The sequence below is a fragment of the Hippichthys cyanospilos genome, chromosome 20 (assembly GCF_059441005.1).
Source record: "Hippichthys cyanospilos isolate Australia breed blue-spotted pipefish chromosome 20, RoL_Hcya_1.0, whole genome shotgun sequence".
NCBI classification, from domain to species: Eukaryota; Metazoa; Chordata; class Actinopteri; order Syngnathiformes; family Syngnathidae; genus Hippichthys; species Hippichthys cyanospilos.
Genome location: NC_142388.1, coordinates 15,457,957 through 15,481,031, shown reverse-complemented (window position 1 = coordinate 15,481,031; position 23,075 = coordinate 15,457,957). Strand labels below are relative to the sequence as shown.

Genomic DNA, 23,075 nt, shown 5'->3' with positions numbered 1-23,075 from the left:
TATGTGCATCCCTAGATACAGAGATTGATTGTACGTTGTTTGGGATTCTGTAGTTCACGATGCAAGGCTTCACCCTTTTCCCTGACCTTCATCCATCCAGGCTCAACTGGTAGATCTTCGCTCTGAGCTAACTGAGGCCAAGGCAGAGCGGGCAGTATTGGAGAGAGAAGTCCATGACCAATTACTGCAGCTTCATGCTCTCCAGCTGCAGCTCCATGCCAAGGAAGGCCAAGCTGAAGACTCAGACTCCATCAAAGACAGACTAGTAAGTGGATGGCTGAAAACCAAGGGGTTCATGATTTAAGGTTTATCATCATGAAGAGTATAATCACACCCATTACAAGAGTTACTGGCCTTTTGTGAAATGGATCATTTGGATCATTGATGGATACCCAATTTAAAGACACAACACAACAATGTACTACACTGAGTGTAGTGACTCTTCACACTAGTTTGTTACATTCTCTGTTTCATTACATTTTTATAACTATAGTTTTACAGTGCTTTTTTAAAAAAAAAAAAATCATAATAAAGGCTCCATCCAGGCCTCAGAAGAACAAATGGCATTTCTGTTTATTTCAAAAAGAGTTGAGTGTAGAAATGAACGTGATCATGTATGGAATTATATTTGTGCCACAATCGGGAGCGAGCAATAAAAGATTTTGAGCGAGCAAACAAATTTTGAGCACAGAAAAAATATTGAGCAAACGAAAAAAGATTTTGAGCAAAGAAAAAAGTGATTGAGTGTGCAATGGCTCGCGCTGACTTTTTTGTAGGGCTCGAGGTCCTACATAAGGCTAAAAATTTCTAGGTCAAATGGGTCGGGAGTAAGAGCCTATTTTCCACTCATAAGGCCATTTTGGGGCCAATTACAGCCACTTTTTTCGTTTTGGCGAGACATCTGACTTTGTGGTGGCGTGCAGAGCACGCCCAGTATCGAAAAGTCGTACAATTTTAAAACCTTAATATTCCATGTCTTAATGGTGTTCTGACCAATTTTCAGTTATTTTACTCAGACTGCGCACAATACATGAAAATGTAAAAAATGACATTTTTATCAACCACTAGGCGGCACTAGCAGCTATTTGAAAAAAAAAATTCAAAGGTGTTAAAGGCGTAAGTCTTCATGTGTCTATGAAGTTTTAGTTTTTTTAAGTTTGTACATCAGAGTTAAGGTTTTTGTCACGCTTGGCCAAGGAAAAATTGAACACATAATTTGAAGCCCCGCCCCCATCATATATGTCGGCGGATCTGCACCAAATTTTGCCCAGTTGTGCCCCTATGTCTGATAATGCACCACAGCAAATTTTAAGGCGATGGGGTAAAGCATTTCTGGGAAACAAGGAACAGTTTGGGACCTGCAAACGTGCAAAAATGAGCCAAAAATGCACATTCAAATATATCATAACTCTTTTTCTGTACATCTGAGCACATGGCTCGCGCTGACTATTTTGTAGGTCTCTAGGTCCTATAAATGCCTAAAAATTTTCGTAGGTCTAGGTCAAACGGGCCGGGACCAGCTGCACTTTTTCAACCTAAGGTGGTGCTGCAGAGCCATTTTTTTTTTTTGCATTGTTTAAGAAATCACTAAAATATCTAATTTTTCACCAGGCCTGACAACTGTGCAAAATTTGGTGACTTTTTGTGCATGTTTAGGCCCTCAAAAATGGAAAAGTTCTGCAGAGTAAATAATAATAATTTTCATGGTTTGTTGGATTTTGGGTTGTGGGTTTATTTTGAAGGGTTCTGTTCCTTTCTGTTTTCATATATAGTTCCTGCTCCTGCTCCTCTCGTGTCTCCCTGCGTTAGTTTTTATTTAGTCCACCTGTCCGCGTTACCTGCCCCTCGTGTCCTCCAATCCGCTCCCTTTGACTATTGTCCCTGCCCAGCTGCCGTGCGTTTGTCTGATTAGAGTGTCAATGTATTTAAACCTAGTTTTCGTTACAGCCCGTGTCGGATCATTGTCTCTGTCGCGTTTTTGTAGTCGTATTGTCGTCTCGCCCATCGTCCCTCAGCTCCGTGTTTTCCTGCCAGCCTGCCCGTAGTGTTTTTCTGTTTTGCCAGCCTGCCTGCGCCCTTAGTTCGAGTTTTTGCCGTCCTGTTTTTTCCCGCTTTTGTTCCCGTGCTTCGAGTTAATAAATAAGGATTTCATGAACTCCCTGTCTCGACGCCCTCCTTGCTTTTGGGTCATCCTCCTCCGTAACCACGCCGGCCTTCCTACCCGCCGAGCACCCCGTGACAAATAATAATCTGGAGAAAAACAAGAGGGCTCTCGCAGCGGTAGCTGCTCGGGCCCTAATAATCTGGAGAAGAACAAGAGGGCTCTCGCAGCTGTAGCTGCTCGGGCCCTAATAATCCGGAGAAAAACAAGAGGGCTCTCCCAGCGGAAGCTGCTCGGGCCCTAATAATCCGGAGAAAAACAAGAGGGCTCTCGTAGCGGTAGCTGCTCGGGCCCTAATAATAATAATCTGGAGAAAAACAAAAGGGCTCTCGCAGCGGTGGCTGCTCGGGCCCTAATAATAATAATAATCCGGAGAAAAACGAGGGCTCTCACAGCAGTAGCTGCTCGGGCCCTAATAATAATAATAATAGTCTGGAGAGGAACAATAGGGACCTCGCAGCGGTCGCTGCTCGGGCCCTAATAATAATAATCTGGAGAAAAACAAGAGGGCTCTCGCAGCGGTAGCTGCTCGGGCCCTAATAATAATCTGGAGAAAAACAAGAGGGCTCTCGCAGCGGTAGCTGCTCGGGCCCTAATAATCATAATAATCTGGAGAAAAACAAGAGGGCTCTCACAGCGGTAGCTGCTCGGGCCTTTACTAGAATTGCGAGCAGTTATTACGGGCCCTTGCAGTGGTTCTATGTCCGCGTTCGTCACGGCATAAGCAGTGAACAGTAGAAGGCAATGTTTCAGAAAAGGTCAAAGTTTCATTAGCATTTGTTTACAATTGGTGCAATATTTTTTTTAAAGTAGATGCAAGCAGAAGGAGATTGTAAATAAGTAAAAATATTGTATTTAGCACAGAAAAGAGAAGTTTATTCGAAAGTACATGAAAAGAAGATATTGTGTGAGTGTATGTACAGTATGTGTAATGTGTCTGTGTATTCTAGTTGCTGTCTGTTGGGGATTGGTCGTTGACGTCATCATGTTGAATTTTGTGTGCTTGGTTGTAGATGTAATTAAGTTGATTTTTGTGTGCTTCTTCCTCTGTTTGGGTTGATGCATCTGGTAGGAATGTAATTAAAAAAAGTATAATCAGGAGATGTTGATGTGGTTATGAGGAGATGTTTTTTTGGTGAAGTGAATGTAAAACAGTAGTTGAAAAGAACCATTAGAGTGAAAAGTATTGTGTGTGTGAGTTGTATTTGTTGGTGTTTGTGTAATCTCTTACCGTCAAATGATTACCGAAAAATGATTTGCCTATGTCTGATATTTTCAGTTTTGCCTGCACTTCTGCTAGCTGCTGCTCTTTGAAGGCTAGTTTTGTTGCACCACTCAAAGTTGACGTGTCAAGTGGACCAAGTGTTTCATAACACGTGAATTGACAGTTATGCTGGGTTAGTACAGTCTGCAGCGATCAAATGCAGTATCGTTGCATGCGTACTGTAAAGACAAAGCAAGTTGACATGAACAGCTTAGTGGGGTGGGAAAAAAATTAGCAAGGAGGAGATGATAAGTAGCAATTCAAAGTAGTATTAGAATGTTGTGAGGTAGTGTGTTGTGAGTAATTGGAGCAGCAATAACAAAGATGTTTGCTATTGATGTGAGCAGTTTGCATATAGAAGAGAACAAACATCATGAGCAGAAGTGATGGCTTAGTCTTAATTAGATCCCTCAATCAGACACAACTCAGTTTTATATAAAGTTCAACAATGGTGCGTAGCAGGCAAAAATCCTGATGAAATACACATTTATTACAGGTGGTGCCGGTAAGGGGAAAAAGTCACCTAATTAAAGCAATTCAATATGAAGCAACAAGGTTGTTGTCAACTATTTGTCACCATCCTGACAGCATTAGTGTTTTAATAATTCCTCCTATAGGAATTGCTGCATACAATTTACATGCATCAACTATTCACCACACTTTTGGTATTAGTAAAGACTTACACACCACTGGGTGAAGAAAAGTTGAATTTATTGCGTGCTAATTATAGCAATTTGCAGATTCTGATAATTGATGAAATATCTATGGTAGATCACAAATTGTTGACATATATTGATCGTAGATTGAGACTGATTTAACAAACCGGTCACTCAAAGACCTTTGGTAAATGGAATGGTAAATGGAATGGTAAATGGAATGTAAGTGTGTTGACGTCTGTAGGAATGGACTTTCATTCAATGTGTAAAAGCACGACAAGATGAGATCATCTGGGTCAAATTACATCATAAAGAGCACTGCTGTGTAGGCCACGGCCATTATGTCAGAAAAAAATCCCTCAACAGGCTCAACAAAGTACATAATAAAATGTAGCTATATTTTTGTTTTGTCGCCAATTCAATGGGATAAACAGAGTAAATAGAAATGTATAAATGATGTTCGCCTTGACTTTGTGTTAATATTTGTGTTTATAAATCTATCTTTTTGGACTTAGAATCATTCAGAGAAATTATGAGGAACAATCTGACAACCCACAAAAAAATCAAAACCGCTACAACATAAACATGCCTCTGTGTGGATTGTGGCACAGAGACAAATTTAGCTATTGTGGTAAGACTAAGAAACCACACATTGCTGGTCTGGTGTACATCTTCACTCTTCGCATGCTACCACAAAACTGTTACAACACTGTCCTAATCAAAGACAAGGCCAACAGGTTCAAAGCATCAAAGGTCATTGCAACATGGCTACTGGGTCCTAGTGCCTGCCACACTATAAAGAGACTATGTATTTATTGAAACACTGCCCCCTAATGGAGGGAGGACTATTCTTCACTCCCCCAAGTCCAGTAAGCCATAAAAGGGTCTAGTTTAGTAGGTGTATTCTACATTGGACTCCCATCAACTATATGAAATTTTGAAAAAGAAAAGACCATCTGGGTCCAATTACAGCAACTTTGTTCGTATTGACGAGACACCGGACTTTGAGGCGACATACTGACCGCGACCATCGGGGAAAAGTCGTAAAATTTGAGAACAGTCATGTTCCATGCCTCAATACTGTTCTGGCAAATTTCAGTGAATTAGCTCAAACAGGATTAGCACAGTGCATAAATTGAGTTTCTAAGGTTTTTGTCACGGCAAAGGAAATTTGAAACACGTATTTGGAAGCCCCGCCCCCATCATATATGTGAGTCGATCTTTACGAAATTTTGCCCAGTTGTGCCCCTATGTCAGATAATGGAGCACGCCAAATGTGAAGGTGATCGGGTCAAGGGTTTCGGTACCGAAAAATTTACAAAAACAAGCCAAATGGCACATTCAGAAGTTGATAGCACTGGTCTGTACATCCTAGCATAAGGCGTGCTATGTTGCTTTTGTCTTGAGGTCCTACATATGCCTACAAAAAAATGTAGCTCAGGTCAAACTGAACTGTCAAAAACTGGCTGCAGTTTTAGGATCATCTGGGTTCAATTACAGCAACTTTTTCCGATTTGGGGAAACATCCGACTTTGAGGTGGCACAGACCACTCCCTTCATCACAACGTCGTAAAATTAAGTAACCTTCATCTTCCATGTCTTGATGCTATTCTGACAAATTTTCAGTTCATTTGCTCTTACGGGCTTAGCACAAAACATGAAAGTGTAAAAAATGACACTTTGTCTGTAACTACGTGGCGCTATAATTTGAAAATTCATCATGCAGATGATTTAAGGCAATGACACGTACATTTTCTGTAAAGTTTCAGATTTTTCGAAGTGATTCCAAACTGGGTCTTTTCATACAGCTACATTTTATGGCACTCTATGGACTGTTTGATTGTGCTTCTTGCATCCTTTTGACTTGTGTGTCTTTTCTGCCTCTTCTGCATTGGAATTATGAACTCTGATCTATTCTCCAGTACTGATAAAAGCTCCAAATTTGACTCACTCTGACAATTTCATTAAATAGTATTAACTGCTGCCGCTTGAATCGATCATTGTGAAGGGAATCATATATTAGGTTGTTATCATTATGAGCTTAGTTCATTGTTACCCATTTATGCAATCCTAGTTCATCTTGACCCTGTCCTTAGATAGAACTGTTGACGCACGAAAGTGTGAGCCGGGACCTTGGCCCAGCTGCCGGTGGCGCCCGGCTGGCTCTTTTGTTGTGTCTTGTAATCTGCTATGCTTCTATTCAATAAAAGCCAGGGGGGAACGGCTGGGCAGTGGAAAAACTAGCGTTGGAAGACCCACGAGTTACATTTGCCCAAGCTTTTTTCCCTATGCCGGCATAGAAAAGTCAATCTTGGCTGGTCTGAGTTACTCTTTTTGCTGTTTAAGCAGCTAGGCTTGTCCTAGTCTTCTTTTCTGAGATTTCTCTGACAATCATTAATCTGTAACTTCTTTCTCCTCTCTTTCTGCCTCTTTCCCAATAAAGCCTGCCCCAACATACAAACAGATGGTAAGTTTATATGCATGTGTTTGTTGTTGTAGTAGTCGTAGTAGTAATAGTATTAGCAGTTGATAGATAGATAGATAGATAGATAGATAGATACAGTAGATACAGTAGATACAGTAGATAGATAGATAGATTGATGGATATCTTTATTGTCATTGTACAAAGTACAACGAAATTGAAAGAGCAATCAACGATGGAGTAGAATAAAGTAAAGGTATAGCTAAAACAGTGGAAAAATTTAATAAAAACTAGGGCCAGGTTGTTTTTTGTGCACCACACAGACAGGTGCTCCACCTTGCTCCGGTACGCAGACTCATCCCCTCCCGAGATGAACCCCACCACAGTGGTGTCATCAGCGAATTTGTGATGATTGTGTTTGTAACCCTGGTTAAGATGGACCTTCCAAAGTAAAAGTTTATTAATTAAATAGTCATAAATTACTTTCCTGGCAAACACAAAATAGATTAGCATGACTGAAAAGCATGTTAAAAGATTGAACACATTCCAAATATAATTTGGTATTATTAGTTTCATGGTCAATTTAAATGATTAAATGACCCTTATTTTTTATTTTGAAAGTCACGTAGCAGGATGGCGCACGTGACCATGATGGCGCACTTGACTTTCTATCTTCGTTCTGGCTGTTGAAGTCGCGTGTGTATATCACAGTAAGAACTTTTTTGAGCAATCACAGAGAAAAGTCAATGGAAATCTTTTAATTCTTTTTGCCACGACGAAGGATTTTTGTACTGTTCACAACTTGTCTTCCACATCTTTAAATCGGTTCAGAACCCACTGAACGATGTATTCTTTGACGGTTGACTTCCAAGTTGTGCGATTCAAAATGGCGAGCTACCCTTGAGCTCCGTGGATTGTGCCTCGTGCGGGAGCAACAGAACACTTGGACAAAACTGAACATTTCTACGAACCTGGTAGGATCTATCCAATTTTTTCCTTCATCACTGTGGAATACAGCCATAAGGATTGACTATTCAGGACGCCAGAAGAACTATAAATCGGGATTTAATCTTAGAACTACTGTATAGACATTGAACGTTTGAAGTTACGTATTCGCGAATTGTTGGACTTGAACGTTGTCACTTGTATTTCCCATTGTAATGCTGTGAAGTATTATTCTTTTGTAAAACAACAAAACTACTAAATGGTTGAAATTAGAGTGTACTCAAAATTGATTAAAGACATAAAATTTAAATTTAATAATATAACAACCCGAGTTGAGAAAGAAGTCAATTTAAACTAAGTAAGTTAAAAGAAACAAGATAGATAACCAAAATCAACAGAAGAGGGAAATAGTACTGTATTTTCTCATATTCATGTTGAATTCTATATTTATCTGTGTGTATGTTGCTGTATGTTAATTGTGTGTTTTTCTATTCAACTAAAATAAGACGGCTGTTCAACTTATTTTCCCTGGTCCGTGATAATTTATTTGGTTTTTATTTAATCACTTCTCTAGTAAACGAACTTAGCACTAGTCCAATTATCAGAAATTACTGTAAGCACTTGGAAAGTGTTACATGTTGCTGGAGTGGATGGGAGTGCAATCGTGGGTGTAGAAGAGCGGGCTCAGCACACAGCACTGAGGGGAGCCGGTGCTGAGGTTGAGGCTTGAAAACATGTGTCGGCCTACTCTCACCGTCTGAGGAAGGACAGGAAGTCCTAAATCCACAGACAGATGGAGTGAGACATTCCCAGGTCTGCTAGTTTGGTCACCAGTCTTTTCTTGGAGGATAGTGTTTAACGCTAAAGTCCACAAAAAGCAGCCGTGCGTAGCTCCCCTGCTACTCCAGATGGCACAAGCCAAGAGTGGAGAGCTGTGGCAATGCTGTCCTCTTGTGGACCTGTTTGCACTGTAGGCGAACTAATGAGGGTCAAAGCCGGGTGGGAGTGTTGAGACGACAGTGAACCCTCGCTACTTCACGGTTCCACTAACGTGGATTCGGCACATTGCGGATTTTTTTTGGCCATAATGCGGATTCACCACTTTGCTCTGTAGGCATTCCTCAATCATTATGCTGTAGGCAGCCTTGGCCTCCCTGCTGCCTCTGCTTAGGTCAGCTCTGGCGGCACTGTACACTGTACAGAGCCTGGTCACCAGACTTCAAAGCTGTATTCCTCTCTCTGAGAAGGCACTGTGGACCTTTTTTGTCATCCAGGGTTTTGTGCTGGGAAAGACTTGGATGGTCTTGTCCACAGTGACAGTGTCCATGCAGTGCTTGATGTATCTCGCTGTCTACTGCTCCAGGTCCTGATGTTCAAAGACCGTCTAGTCCAGCGGTGTCAAACTCATTCTTATCGAGGGCCACGTTGCAGTTACAGTTTCTGTCAGAGGGCCGGGATGACTGTGATAAAATACATTTTGGGTGTATCTGTCACACTTCCAACTAGTTTTGAAATCAGAGAGAGGGTGAGGGCAAAAAGTGCTTGCTTTTTCCCCTAAACAATTTCAAATTGACTTACAAATGTGATATTTTGACCGGAAACTTGAATTAGAATGGGCGTTTTGCAGGTTCGCGTGATTTGATGTGGCAGGCCGGATCTGGCCCCCGGGCCTTGAGTTTGAAACTTGTGGTCTAGTCTGTTGACTTGAAGCAGTCCTGCAGCCGTTGTAAAATACCTTCAGGCCAGGTTTTTAACAGTACTGTTTGTGATAGGAGCTCGCTTCCTCAGGGGAATGTATGCTGGAATCAAGTGCACGGTCGTGTGGTCTGACTGACCCAGATGTGGTAGTGGCCTAGCCCTAAAGCCCTGCCTGATATTGAAGTAGTCCTTGTCCAGTGTATTTTCACCCCTGCTGGCACACCTAACGTGTTGGTATAATTTAGGGAGCACCTTCAGGTTACCCTGCAATGATGTGGACAGCCTCAGGATATGTGCTCTTTTGACTGCTAATGGTATATAACTGTCCAAGGGCCGTGCTAGTGTTAGCATTAGATGGAATATACACAGCCGTTAACATAACAACAGAATGTTCTCTAGCTAGGTATGTGGACCTGAATTTAACAGTCAGATATTAATTGTCCGGGTGGCAGCAGCTGCTTACCATCTTGGTGTTTTTGATCCATTTGTTGTTTAGGTAAACACACAAGCCCCTCCTCTACTTTTGCCAGAGTCGCCAGTTCTGTCACGACAATATAACGTGCGACCTTAGCTCAATAGCCGTATCCGGAATAGATGGTCTGAGCCAGGTTTCTGTGACGAGCAGTACGCAGCTGTCCTTCACGATACTGTTTGTTGCCACCCGTAGACTTATTTCATCCATTTTGTTGGTGAATGATCTCGCATTGGTGAGAAAGACGCTAGGTAGTGGTGGCGGCTTGTGTGGCTGCCTCATAGCCTGGCTAGCGCACCAGCCCTACAGTCTCATTACTGCCGTCTCTCCCGACGACGCTTGCACCTTGCCGGTGTGACGATCCACGTAGAGTCGGGGATTCTGGCTATGTCCACTGGTATGTTATGAGTGCGGATGATCTCGGCTGTAATCGCCCGCTCTGTAAGTAATCCGATTTGCAGAAGATCGTGCCGTCCATAGATGTAAGTCGCCTGACAGGTTTGTTGAGAATTTTGTTCTCTGTACTGGTTATTGGATTCCTATTGACCGCCACCAAGGGCTCTGGTCAGAGAGCACATCAGTCTTCACAAGTTGAACTCAGAATTTATTTCGGCTCATTTATGGTGTGTGGTGTAGTATCTGAAGGATAACAAAGCAACAACATTCTTAACGTCAATGAACTACATGTAGCCTCTAACCAAACGTTATTGTATGAACATACTGTAATTTTAGCCTACATTAGCGAGTTAGCAATTACCACTAATTGTAAAATGCAACATCAACAGGAACGATTTCCTCAACAGTATAAACTTTCCTATCTTACTAAACAAGGGCAGTAGCATTCATTATCAGCATAGATGATGATAAACTATAAATATGCGCTCACATTGTCATTTACTGCGTCACCGTCACGAGCCGAATGACGCACGACGAACGTAAAACCGGAAACGGAAATCCAGCGCAACCCGCCAAATCAAAAGCATATATTTCAAAATAGAACAACGAAACGTCACAAACTCGAACGCTTGAAGAATTCACAACAGCCGCCCCCACATTTGCCTGGCGAATGTGAAACCCACAAAGATTCTTCAATTGTCTTTAGTATCGTCCGGGAGGAGCGGAAGTTCAATCAGACGGGCAACTGGTCTGGTGTAAATCTTGCCCCTAACCGCAACCTCCGCTGTTCTGACATGTCCATCCTGGCTTGCGAATGTCTTGACCACTCTCCCAACAGGCCACTGAGCCCTCGGAAGCATCGGGTCAACGAACAGTACCACTGCATCTACAGTCATATTTCCGACCGACTTCCTCCACTTCTGTCGCGTCTGTAGATCAGGAAGATAGTTTCTTGTGAATTGGCGCCAGAACTGATCCATCAGTGTTTGACAGTGACGCCATCTACGCCGGCCTATACTTGCTGGAGCATAGACCGCCTGAGGTAGAGCTGCATCCCGCCGCCCCATGAGGAGAAGGTTTGGTGTGATCGGGTCAGGGTCAGCCACATCCGCTGACACATAACCCAGAGGTTTGGAATTTAAAATCCCTTCTATTTCCACCAAGATTGTGTCGAGGACGTCCTCGGTGGCTGACTGGCAGCCCACAGCTACTTGAAGACCAGCCTTAATGGAGCGCACCTCCCTTTCCCATACACCTCCAAAGTGAGGAGCACTGGGTGGATTGAGCTTGAACTCAATCTGGTAGTCCAGTAACTGCTCTTCCAGTTGGGGTTCCATAGCTGCTAAGGCCTCCCGTAACTCTCGCTCAGAACCACGAAAGTTAGTACCACAGTCAGAAAGCAATTCTTTGGGTCTGCCTCGTCGGGCCATGAAACGGCGAAGAGCAAGTAGGAAAGCGTCCGCATCCAAGGAATTCAAGAGTTCCATATGAACTGCCCTCATGGTGAGACATTTGAATAGGACACCCCAACGCTTCTCTGTCCTCCTGCCAATTTTCACATTGTATGGCCCAAAACAGTCAACACCTGTTGAGTAAAAGGGTGGACAAAAAAGTCTCAGGCGTTGAGGTGGTAAGTCTGCCATCTGCGGCAACTTTGGTTGGGCTCTCCAATGCTGACACGTTGGGCAGTTAAGTTGATGATGTCGGACAGCCTGTCGTCCACGCAGGATCCAGAACTGTCTTCGTATTTCGGCATAGACTCGTTCTGAACCTGGGTGTAACAAACGCTCGCCTATGTCCTTGATGAGAAGCTTTACTGCTGGGTGCTTCGAATCGAGTACAATGGGATGAATCTCTCCTACACTCGGGTCTTGTACTCTCCTCAACCGTCCACCAACACGAATAAGTGATGTTTCTGCATCCCATTCTGGAGAGAGGCTAACCAATCGACTATGATTGTGCACTGATTTCTGTGATTTTAACGCAGCAAACTCTTCTGGGAAGCTCTGCATCTGGCACCTTCGCAACAGTAAAACCTCTGCCTCTCGATGGCTGATAGGCTCCGAGTTCCCTGCCGCCGCATGCGTTCGTTGCGCCGCATGCGTTCGTTGCGTCGCATCCACTAACTCTTTCCATGAGTTGAACTGGGTGGCGTCGGGAATGTGTTCATTAAGCTCAACTGAGACTAGCCAGCAAAAGGTGATGGGTTTCAATTCAGATGGACTTTCCTTCACGGCTTGCACGGGTCTCTTGGGCCAGTACTCCACCTTTTGTGTGAGGAACTGAGGTCCTTGTTTCCAACGACTGGATCCTGTTAGGTCCAGCAGTGATTTCCCTTTAGTGACGTCATCGGCAGGGTTGTTTTGACTGTCAACATACCGCCAGGCCTGACGGTCTGTTAACTCCTGAATTTCTGACACACGGGTTCCGACGAACACCTTAAATCGGCAGGAGTCCGATTGCAGCCACTCCAGGACAGTGGTGGAATCAGACCACAGGATTGTTTGCTGAATAGAAAGAGTCATCTCTGTCTCGAGGAGCTTGGCTAGTTGTGCGAGAGCCGCGCACAGTTCAAGGCGAGGTATGGACTGTTGTCTCTTGGGGGCAACTCTAGACCGGGCCATTACAAATGAAGTGTGTATGAGGTCATTCCCCTTGGCTGTGAGGTATGCAACTGCTCCATATGCTCGTTCTGAAGCATCGCAGAAAACGTGGAGGGTGTAGTTCAGTTAGCCGCCGTCTGTAGGAACTGGACAATAACATCGGGGAATGTGCACGCTGTTGAGATGTTTCAGCTCCTCCTCCCAAGTTTCCCAGGCTCGTCGAAGGTGAATGGGCAACTCCGGGTCATCCCAATCTCTTTGTTTTGACCACAACTGCAGGATTATGACTTTGGCACGGGTGGTATATGGCACTATAAACCCCAAAGGGTCATACTGGATCGCCAACACCTTGTAGGCCGTCCTCACCGCCAATGTCGAGCGTTCAATGTTTCGGTACTCGTAACCGAGTGTATCAGCTGCACAGTTCCATCGCAGGCCTAGAGTGGGTTCAAGTGCCTCAGTGTGCCTCTGGCTAAGCCATTGTTCCGTAGACAGTGATCTGGCTTCGGTGGGAAGATGTGCAATCACTGCAGGCTTGTTACTCGCCCACTGTCGGAGATCAAAGCCTCCTTCTGCCAGAACCTCACGCAGTTGGTCTACTCTCTGGGTAGCTGTAGAGATGGTCGAGAAACTTTCAAGACAATTGTCCACATAGAAACTCTGTTGAACTGACTGTAGGACGGCGGGGTGGCTCTCCTGATAATTGCGGGCGTGTTGTTGAAGCGCAAAGATAGCGCAGCAAGGGCTACTCGTTGTACCAAAGTGTAACACTTGCCATTCATACACGTCTGGGGGTTCATCATAACGCATATCACGCCAGATAAACCGCAAGAGTGGTCTGTCTTCTGGCAGTAGGCGAACTTGATGAAACATTGCACGGATGTCACCACTCACTGCCACTTGGTGCTGCCTGAATCGGATGAGGACACCGACTAGGGATGGGCTCAGCATGGGCCCAGGTAGCAGTTGTACATTCAGGGAGACCCCTTCATGTCGAAACGAACAGTTGAATACCAGTCGTGGTTTATTGTTGTGACAAACAAGGTGATGTGGAAGGTACCAAGCTTCTGCCGACTGGTTTGATTCTTCTGGTGGCTCAAGCAATTTTGTATATACAGCTTTCGCAAGATTGCAGATCTCAGCTGAATATAGAGCTGCCTTTTCTGGATCACTTTTCAGGCGTTTTTCTGTGGCTCTTAAAAGAGCCATAACTGCAGGTGGAGAACTATGTAGCTTGGGGGCTCCTATCTTCCTCAATAGTGGAGTAGCATATCGGCTTACTCCTTCGACCTGCAGACGCTGTGTTTTCGTTTCGAGCAGATTCATGGCTTCCTGATCCTCGCGTGAACGGATGACCACTTTCTCATTGCGAAATGGCAAAACGTCAAGTTGCCATAGTCTCGCTACATTCTGGTACAGAAGATCATTCGAACTTGTGACTGAAGTGAAAAGGCATTGCTGTACTGAGTTCTGTTCATTAAAGCATCCCTGTGCACCTTGCAGTGCCCAACCAAGAGCAGTTCGCACAGCAACGGGACCACCGTTGGTTCCTCGACGAGTTGGCTCTGTAGCAGTGATTAGATGTACTTGATCTGAGGAAGGGTCTCTGGCTCACCCTTCAACCGAAGCTGCTTGACTGCTGATGTTAATATCGTAGTCCGTTGCGCTCCATCATCCAACACAGCAAAGGTTTCCAGTGGTGCAGAATGACAGGGACCACCTTCAAAAGCACCTGAGCTGACCTTACACTGGGTGTCAAGTACACACGGCCCTTTGAGGCCTCTACTGGTGAGTCAGCAGAATAGTATTGCGCGATGTTGTGAAGTACTTGTAGATGAATATTTCCACAGTCACTACAGGGTTTCTTTAAGTTGCAGGACTCTGGAAGATGATGACGTGCACACTTCCAGCAGCGCTTGCCTTCAACAATCCACTTGTTTATGTCTGTGGCGGCTTGCTCCTTTATTTTAGAGCATCGACTGATGTAATGTTCTTTGCTGTCACAGAAAAGGCAATGTACAGAAACTTGTTTGTGGCCATGAGACGACTTGGCTGGATTGGAGGCGCTTGGTCGATGCGGCTCCGTGCCGTGGTACACAACTGTGCTGCGGCGATTACCCTTCGTTGAGGTCTTTCCTTTCCCGTCGTTCGCTAATTTCTCCACCTGGTAGTGTTCAACCAATCGACTGGAAAGCCGCTGTTGCTGAGCTTTGCCTTGAAGCCACCCGTTTAAGTCTTGTAGGTTGTATGGGTTGAGACTCGTTGTGTTGAGCTTCCCATTCTGTTGGAGACACTCGATGAACCCATCTCTGTGGTACTTTGGTAGCTTACTCAGCAAGCGATCAACATGCGAACAACAGTTCAATTCCATCCCTTGAGGTCCCTCCAAAGAGAGTAACATGCTGACTAGCAGGTGGACTCTGAGGGCAAAGTTCTGAAACGTTTGTGCATCGCCGGACTTCACGTTTGGCATAGTCAGAATAGCAGCTATTTCACTTTGAGCTAGCTGGTGGGGCTGACCATATTGGAGCTGTAGTGCACGCATGGTTGCGGAGTACGGCAACGGATCATGACGGCATGATTGACCAATCATCTGAGCTTCTGGGAGTAATAGATGTTCGAGTAGCACATGGTATTTATAGTTTTCAGTCAACTCAGGATAAGGCTCGAGTAGATTGCCAAGAGCTAACTTGAGATTTGCGAACTCCTTTTCACTATCTGTAGTGAAATCAGGAATTTGGGGTTTTGGTACGCCAAATAATGAGCATGGTTGTGGATCAAAATTTTGTGGAGTCATAATCTGTCTTATCGATTGTTGTGGCTGGGCCAGTAAAGGGAATTGGTAGCACTGATTGCGTGGGTGCAGGTGCATTCCTAGGCGTATTGTATGTCGGAAAAACATGAGGTGGATGATAACTCAATCCCGGTGGATAGCTGGGGTAGTAAGCCATGGGTTGAGAAAGTTGCGGCAACTGATGTGTGGGGACGAATTCCACGTTGCTGTGATGTTGCTCTGTCACCCCAGGCTGTAATTGGTCTGACCTGAACTGCTGTTGTTGAGCCAGTACTGGTGTCATCATACCAGATGACATGATTGAGGAAGGAGAAGTAGGAGTCACTGGAACGGCTGTCTGTTTCATGGCTGGTGCTGTAGGAGCTGTCGGGTGAGCTGGGAAACAAAGCGATGACTGTATTTGTGGTTGTTGAAGCATCGTGTTTATCACAGAAGGGTCATCTACTTCCGCTTCTCCCTGAAGGTAAGCTGTAATGTGTTCTAACAGCTCTTGGCGGCGATGTTGTTTTACCTCGTATTGCTCGAGTCGGTTGGTGAGCTGATTTATTTCCATCCTATCCTCCCTTTCACTCTTGGACATCGATTCCACGAGTTGCCTTAATGCTGTGGTGCTTAATGAGTCGTCTGAACGGAGGACGGGTGAAGTTCTGCTGCTACCAGAGTGAAGACTCACATCTGCTTGTCCTCCATCTGCTGAGGTCGCTGCTCCTCTCTGCTCCTCATGACCCCTCTGGTCGGGGTGGGAGGAAAGTGCAGACCTCTGTGGATGGTAGGAAAGGACGTAATCTTCCGAATGCTTAGGTGTGTGCAGCTGTCTCCCATGTCGCTCCGAGACATCAGGATCAGGCTGGGACGATGTGTTCTTCGATGAAGACATATTCAGTGACAGTCAATTGATTCGGCTCAGAGGACCTTATGATGAGAATTTTGTTCTCTGTACTGGTTATTGGATTCCTATTGACCGCCACCAAGGGCTCCGGTCAGAGAGCACATCAGTCTTCACAAGTTGAACTCAGAATTTATTTTGGCTCATATATGGTGTGTGGTGTAGTATCTGGAGGATAACAAAGCAACAACATTCTTAACGTCAATGAACTACATGTAGCCTCTTACCAAACGTTATTGTATAACATACTGTAATTTTAGCCTACATTAGCGAGTTAGCAATTACCACTAATTGTAAAATGCAACATCAACACGAACGATTTCCTCAACAGTATAAACGTTCCTATCTTACTAAACATGGGCAGTAGCATTCATTATCAGCATGGATGATAATAAACTATAAATATGCGCTTACATTGTCATTTACTGCGTCACCGTCACGAGCCGAATGACGCACGACGAACGTAAAACTGGAAACGGAAATCCAGCGTAACCCGCCATACATTTCAAAATAGAACAACGAAACGTCACAAACTCGAACGCTTGAAGAATTCACAACAAGGTTACTGTTGAAAACAGTGACAATACTCGCATAACAAATAAATTGCACCTAAAAGGAGAGCCCTGAGCCTCTGCGACTACACGCCACGCCATATTGCTTCTCAGAATCTTTGGAGTCAGAGACCCCTTTTTGGAAAGCAAATTTTCCAAGGATCCCCATTTAAAAAAAAAAAAATCTTTAAGCTAAACATAAGTGCCCTACTTATTCATCAACATATTCAACTTGACAAGTATCAATGTGATACTTTTCAGTCTGACTGAAGGTTACAAAATATTCTCAAATTTCATACTTCACCACAAACTGGGTCAGTTTTCCCCAATTGCTGCCAAATATTTAGTGACTAAATAATCAAGCGTGTTGATGATGACGTGGATTTCGTGGGCAATCCATTTGACAAATTTCAAAATTACTAAATTTTAAAAAATGTGTTAAACTGGGTGACTTTATTGGTCATGATTACATTCACGATTTAATATAAAATGAAATTAATCACGATTTAATATAAAATAAAATAAAATTAACACCAGTATATATGTTTTTTTTTTTTTTAATAACCCAAATCATTTCACGAACCCTCTACAGTTAGACCATGGACCCCAGTGGATCCGCAAACCCCAGTTTGAGAACCACTGCTCTCCACCATTAGTCAAAACACATACGCATATCATGTGGAATATGAATTAAGTAGCAAAATGCACACATTTTTATCCATCTCATTCGGTGGTCATTTTATTACTTGCTGTCAACTGAAAATTACATCACCTTTACACAGGTAAAAACCTATATGACATTTGCCAGCAGGGCCTCAAAGTTTAGCTGTTCTATATTACTCTAAAAAGGTACCAATATTGTACTGTGGAATTGTCAAATATGGTCAGATGAGCTCTACAGCAACATTAAGAGTTATCGAACCTTCAGATCTCACTTTTTTCATCACAAATCCTGGCATTTTTACACAAATGGAAAACAGAAGACTCCAGCCAGTTCATAAAACACTTACAATACTTCATTTCTGCATTGTAGCAACAGGAGCTGGAGGCCAGCAAGAAGGACAAATTGGCAGTGGCGAGGCTTGAGGCTGACATGAGACTTCATAAGAAAGAAAATGAGGCTCTCCGTCGACACATGGCAGTACTACAGGCTGAGGTGTACGGGGCACGACTGGCTGCCAAATACTTGGACAAGGAACTTGCTGGCAGGTAACTCAACTTTATTTATGGAGCACTCCCATAGTTGCTGACAAAGTGCTGTACACAAAGTAAAAATCAGACACAAATACCAGATAGAGAAAAAGATAAAATCTCTATACCTTAAACCAATAAAACAATTACGAGCCTCATGCTGAGTGGAAAGCCAAAGAATAAAAATGTTTTTGAGTTTTAAAAATGGTCAGAAAGGGGGTTGTCTTAATGTTTAGCGGGAGGTCATTCGAAAGAGAGGTACTGATCATGGAAAATGCTCAAGGAGTATTATTTGGTGAATTTATTTTGAAGGGAGTTTTATTTCACCCCTCCAGGTGATAAAAGCACTGAATAAGCATAAGCGCAAGACGAGAATGCATTTAATCAAAAACGTCATGTATAATACACCCGGGACATATACAGTGGTACGAAAAAGTATCTGTACCTTTTGGAATTTCTCACATTTCTGAATGAAATTACCATCAAATGTGATCTGATATTTGTTAAAATCACACAGATGAAACAACAGTGTCTGCTTTAACTAAAACCACCCAAACATTTATAGGTTTTCATCTTTTAATGAGGATAGCATGCAAACGATGACAGAAGGGGGCGGAATAAGTAAATGAACCCTCTTCCCAAGGATACTGAAAGAGCAATCGAAACCAATTTTTACCAAACAATTTAAGCCAGGTGTGTGCTCAATCACTGATGAGTGGCTTAAAGTGTCCCTGCCCACTATAAAACACAGACCTGGTAAGAATTGTCTTGATGAGAAACATTGTCTGATGTGCACCATGGTTCGCTCAAAGGAGCTGTCTGAAGACCTGCGATCAAGAATTGTTGGTTTGTATAAAGCTGGCAAAGGATACAAAACCATCTCTAAAAGTCTGGATGTTCGTCAGTCGACAGTCAGAGAAGTTGTCTACAAATGGAGAGAATTTGGCACTGCTGCTTCTCTCCCAAGGAGTGGCCGTCCACCAAAGATGATGCCAAGAGTTCAGCGCAGAATACTCAGAGAGGTAAAAACAAACCCTTGAGTGTCTGCTAAAGACTTACATAAATCACTGGCACAGTCCAATATCTCTGCACGCATCAACTATATGTAAAATATTGTCCAAGAATGGTGTTCATGGGAGTACTCCGCGGAGGAAGCCACTGCTGTCTAAAAAAAACATTGTTGCTCGTTTAATGTTCTCCAAAAGGGACTTGGGCACTCCAGAAGTTTTTGCAAAATATTTTGTGGGCTGATGAAACCAAAGTTGAATTGTTTGGGAGGAACACACAACGTCATGTGTGGAGGAAAAATGGAACAGTTCACCAACATCAACACGTCACCCCCCCATGAAGCATGTTGGAGGGTGCATCATGGTTTGGGTCTGTTTTGCTACCTCAGGGCCTGGACAACCCTGCAATCATTAGTGGAAAAATGAATTCAAAATTTTATCAGGATGTTTTGCAGGAAAACATGAGGCCGTCTGTCAGTTGACGCTAAAAGAGGATGGATGCAGCAACAAGACAATGATCCAAAACATACAGGTAAATCAACTTCAGAATGGTTTCAGAAGAACAAGATACATGTTCTGCAGTGGCCAAGTCAAAGTCCAGACTTGAACCCCATTGAGATGCTGTGGCATGACCTCAAGACAGCGATTCATGCCAGACATCCCAGGAATCTGAAGTACAGCAGTTTTGTAAAGAATGGGTCAAGATTAGTTCTGATCAATGTGCCAGACTGATCTGCAGCTACAGGATGCATCTAGTTGAAGTTACTGCTGCCAAAGGGGGGGGGGCACAAAATATTAAATGTGATGGTTCAGTGACTTATTCCTCCCCCTTCTGTCATTGTTTGCATGTTATCTTCATTAAAAGATGAAAACCTAGAAATGTTGGTTTATCTTCGTTTGGTTTGCGCAACGCTTGCTGTGGCTTTGCTTCACGGGGTGAGTTTCGTTCTTTTATTTGCGTGCTATCGCTTTCTGGTGTTTTTTTCTTTTGTGATTTTCGCCGTTTTTTTGTTGTTTACTACTTCGCCGTTGATACCTGGTTGCGCGTGCCTTTCATGGTGTTCACGGCCTGACATGTGCATGTGCAGGCCCTCTGCCTGTGAGAGGCAATGATGAGAGGTTTAGCAGATTTTTCTCACTTAACCGGTGGATGGCTAGTTTCTGTAGAGAGCAGGGTTTCCAGTTTGTAGATAAGTGGCCCTCTTTCTGGGGCTGGCCCGACCTGCTAAAGATGGATGGCCTTCACCCTAACTGGGAAGGCGCCATCACTCTTTCTAGAAACATAGATTACTGTTTGAGCCTTCCATGACTTCTCACATTAGAGTATGTCGGGTCGCAGGCGAGTAGCGAGCCTGCTAGAGCGGGTGTGGAGTCGTGAAGGCTAGAGTTAACCGGCACTAGACTGGACTGCTACAACACACATAGCATAGTTAGGTCACTGCAATCCACACACTGTTTCAATACCTAATGATGAATGCCCTAATGATAAGATTTCTGCTGAGGTGGTGTTGATTAAGGAAAATAGCCGTGCCTCCTTAATCGGTAAGACTAGTGACATTGTACCTAGGCGGAATATTAATATTAATGTGTGCGCTGTAGCCGTCAACAATCGAATTCCTATTTTACCAACATTGCGACGAGGTTTTAATTACTCAAAATACAAACCAAGCTCCAGCCATAAAAATCTTGTTAGTATTAGTACTACCAACATGAAGACTCAGAATAGTCCAGGAAAAATTTCCCAGTTTAAATTTGGCTTCATAAATATTAGGTCACTCCCCTCAAAAGCCCTTCTTGTAAATGATCTTATTACAGATCACTATCTTAAAGTGCTTGGTCTCTGCGAAACCTGGCTAAAACCAAATGAATTCTCATCATTAAATGAGGCCTCACCCCCAAACTTTGTGGGCTCACATGTTGCCCGTCCTTGTAAAAAAGGAGGAGGTGTCGCCCTAATTTCAGAATCTGATCTTAAACTTAGCACGAGCACTAATCACACCTTCAAGACATTTGAGGCTCTCGTTATGCGATCGAGCACCTCACCACCATTCTATGTGGTAGTTATTTACCGTCCTCCCGGTCCATACTCTGGATTCTTAGATGAATTCCCTGAACTTATGGCTGACTTAATAACTCACACAGATAATATATGAATTATGGGTGACTTCAATATTCATATGAACTCCCCATTGGAGCCACTTACTGTAGCATTTCAAGCAATAATCGATGCATTTGGTTTTACACAAATAATAAAAGCAGCGACACACCGGAATGGTAATATCTTAGACTTAGTGTTAACCCGTGGCCTAACTGCCTCAAATGTCACAATTTTGCCGTATACCAACGCTATGTCTGATCATTATCTTATAACATTTGAAGTCCTGGCTCAGTGTGGTCTTATTGTCCACAACCTAGGCTTTAAGAGCCGTGATATTAACTCATCAACCACTGCTGCACTTTCTAAATTACTGCCTTCCGCAACAGCTGCCTTTCCGTCTTTCACTGGTTCAGTCGATAAGCTCGCAAATGATTTTAATACGGTTCTTTTAAATTCCCTAAACTCTATTGCGCCGCTGAAACTTAAAACTCGTCCGAAGCGGCACACTCCATGGTATACGGATGAAACGCATATGTGTAAAGTTAAGTCAAAGTCAAAGTCAAGTTTATTGTCAATTTCTTCACATGTGCTTAACATACAAAGGAATCGAAATAGCGTTTCTCACTATCCTCTGCGTTTTACATGTACACAAGACAACGCATTGTCGGGAGAGCGAGTGGCCGCTCCGTATACACGCGCCGCCATCTTATGTAAGTGGTAGTACTGAATAATTAGCCAACAAAGGCGTAGAAGCAGGTCGCGGCACCAGACAGGATGCCGGCGAGGCCAAACGGAGCAGATCCGCCGGTCACAAAATCTTTTTCAACATTGCTGCCGTTGCTTTGATTCAGGAAGTACACAACTTGAGCGCAAATGGCGAACAACTAAACTCTAGGTTTTCCATCAGGCCCGGTGCGATAGCTTGCTGAAATATAAAGAGGCTCTTAGGTTAGCAAAAACAAATTACTTTTCCAAAATGATTAGTCTTGATAAAAACAACCCAAAATATTTATTTGACACAGCTAACGCAACAGCAGCAGATTAATCATAGTTCCCTCCATTCAGCACACGAGTTCAGACAGTCAGGTTCAAGAAAGTCTGGTTACCCTGTCCCAGTTTGATTTAGTATCCCTGGAGTGTCTTACACACCTGGTTAATGCAGCAAAGCCGACGTCCTGCATGCTCGACCTGCTTCCAGGCAAACTCGTGAAAGACTTATTCCCGGTTTTAGGGTCATCTGTCTTGAATATTATCAACCTGTCACTCTCCTCTGGCTTAGCGATTTTATGATAGACAACAATAGATTTGAACTTCAGTCAGGTTTTAGGGCCAACTACTCAACTGAGACAGCCCTTGTAAAAGTGACGAATGATCTTCTCTTAGCCATGGATTCAAACATCTCATCAATATTATTATTGCTTGATCTTAGTGCCGCATTTGACACTATTGATCATCATATTCTTATAGAATATCTTAAATCATGTGTTGGTATCTCGGGATCAGCACTTTCTTTGTTCAAATCTTACATCCTGGGAAGGACGCATAGTGTCTCTTATGCTTATCTATATGCCCTTAGAAATAACAGATCCGTGCAAGTGCAGTAAACTGGAGGCCTGCCTTGCCGAGATTAAACAATGGATGTCTTCCAATTTTCTGCTTCTCAACCCTAGTAAAACAGAGATGTAAATTATTAGCCCTGCTCATCATCAGCACTTGATTAATACCACGTTGAACCTGGAAAACTGTATTATTTCCCAATGTATTTCTGCAAAAAATCTCTGCGTGATATTTGACTCAACTCTCTCCTTTCGAACACATATTAATAACATGACAAGAACGGCGTTTTTTGACCTCCGCAATATAGTTAAAATTCGCCCTATTCTTTCTCTTAGCGATGCAGAAACATTAATTCATGCATTTGTTACGTTGCA

At 43.5% G+C, this 23,075-nt stretch overlaps 1 protein-coding gene across 3 annotated transcripts in view; it reads left to right on the top strand.

The window, feature by feature from the left end:
• Positions 1–23,075, top strand: part of gopc (golgi-associated PDZ and coiled-coil motif containing) — a 35,449-nt gene that overhangs the window by 2,252 nt on the left and 10,122 nt on the right. For 2 of the 3 annotated variants that reach the window (XM_088402660.1, XM_088402661.1), the window contains exons 2-4: positions 101–265; positions 6,525–6,548; positions 17,882–18,057. In XM_088402660.1, the coding sequence (XP_088258786.1) occupies positions 101–265; positions 6,525–6,548; positions 17,882–18,057 (365 nt within the window). The remainder of the gene's footprint in view (positions 1–100; positions 266–6,524; positions 6,549–17,881; positions 18,058–23,075) is intronic. The other variant, XM_088402662.1, reaches the window with a different exon arrangement.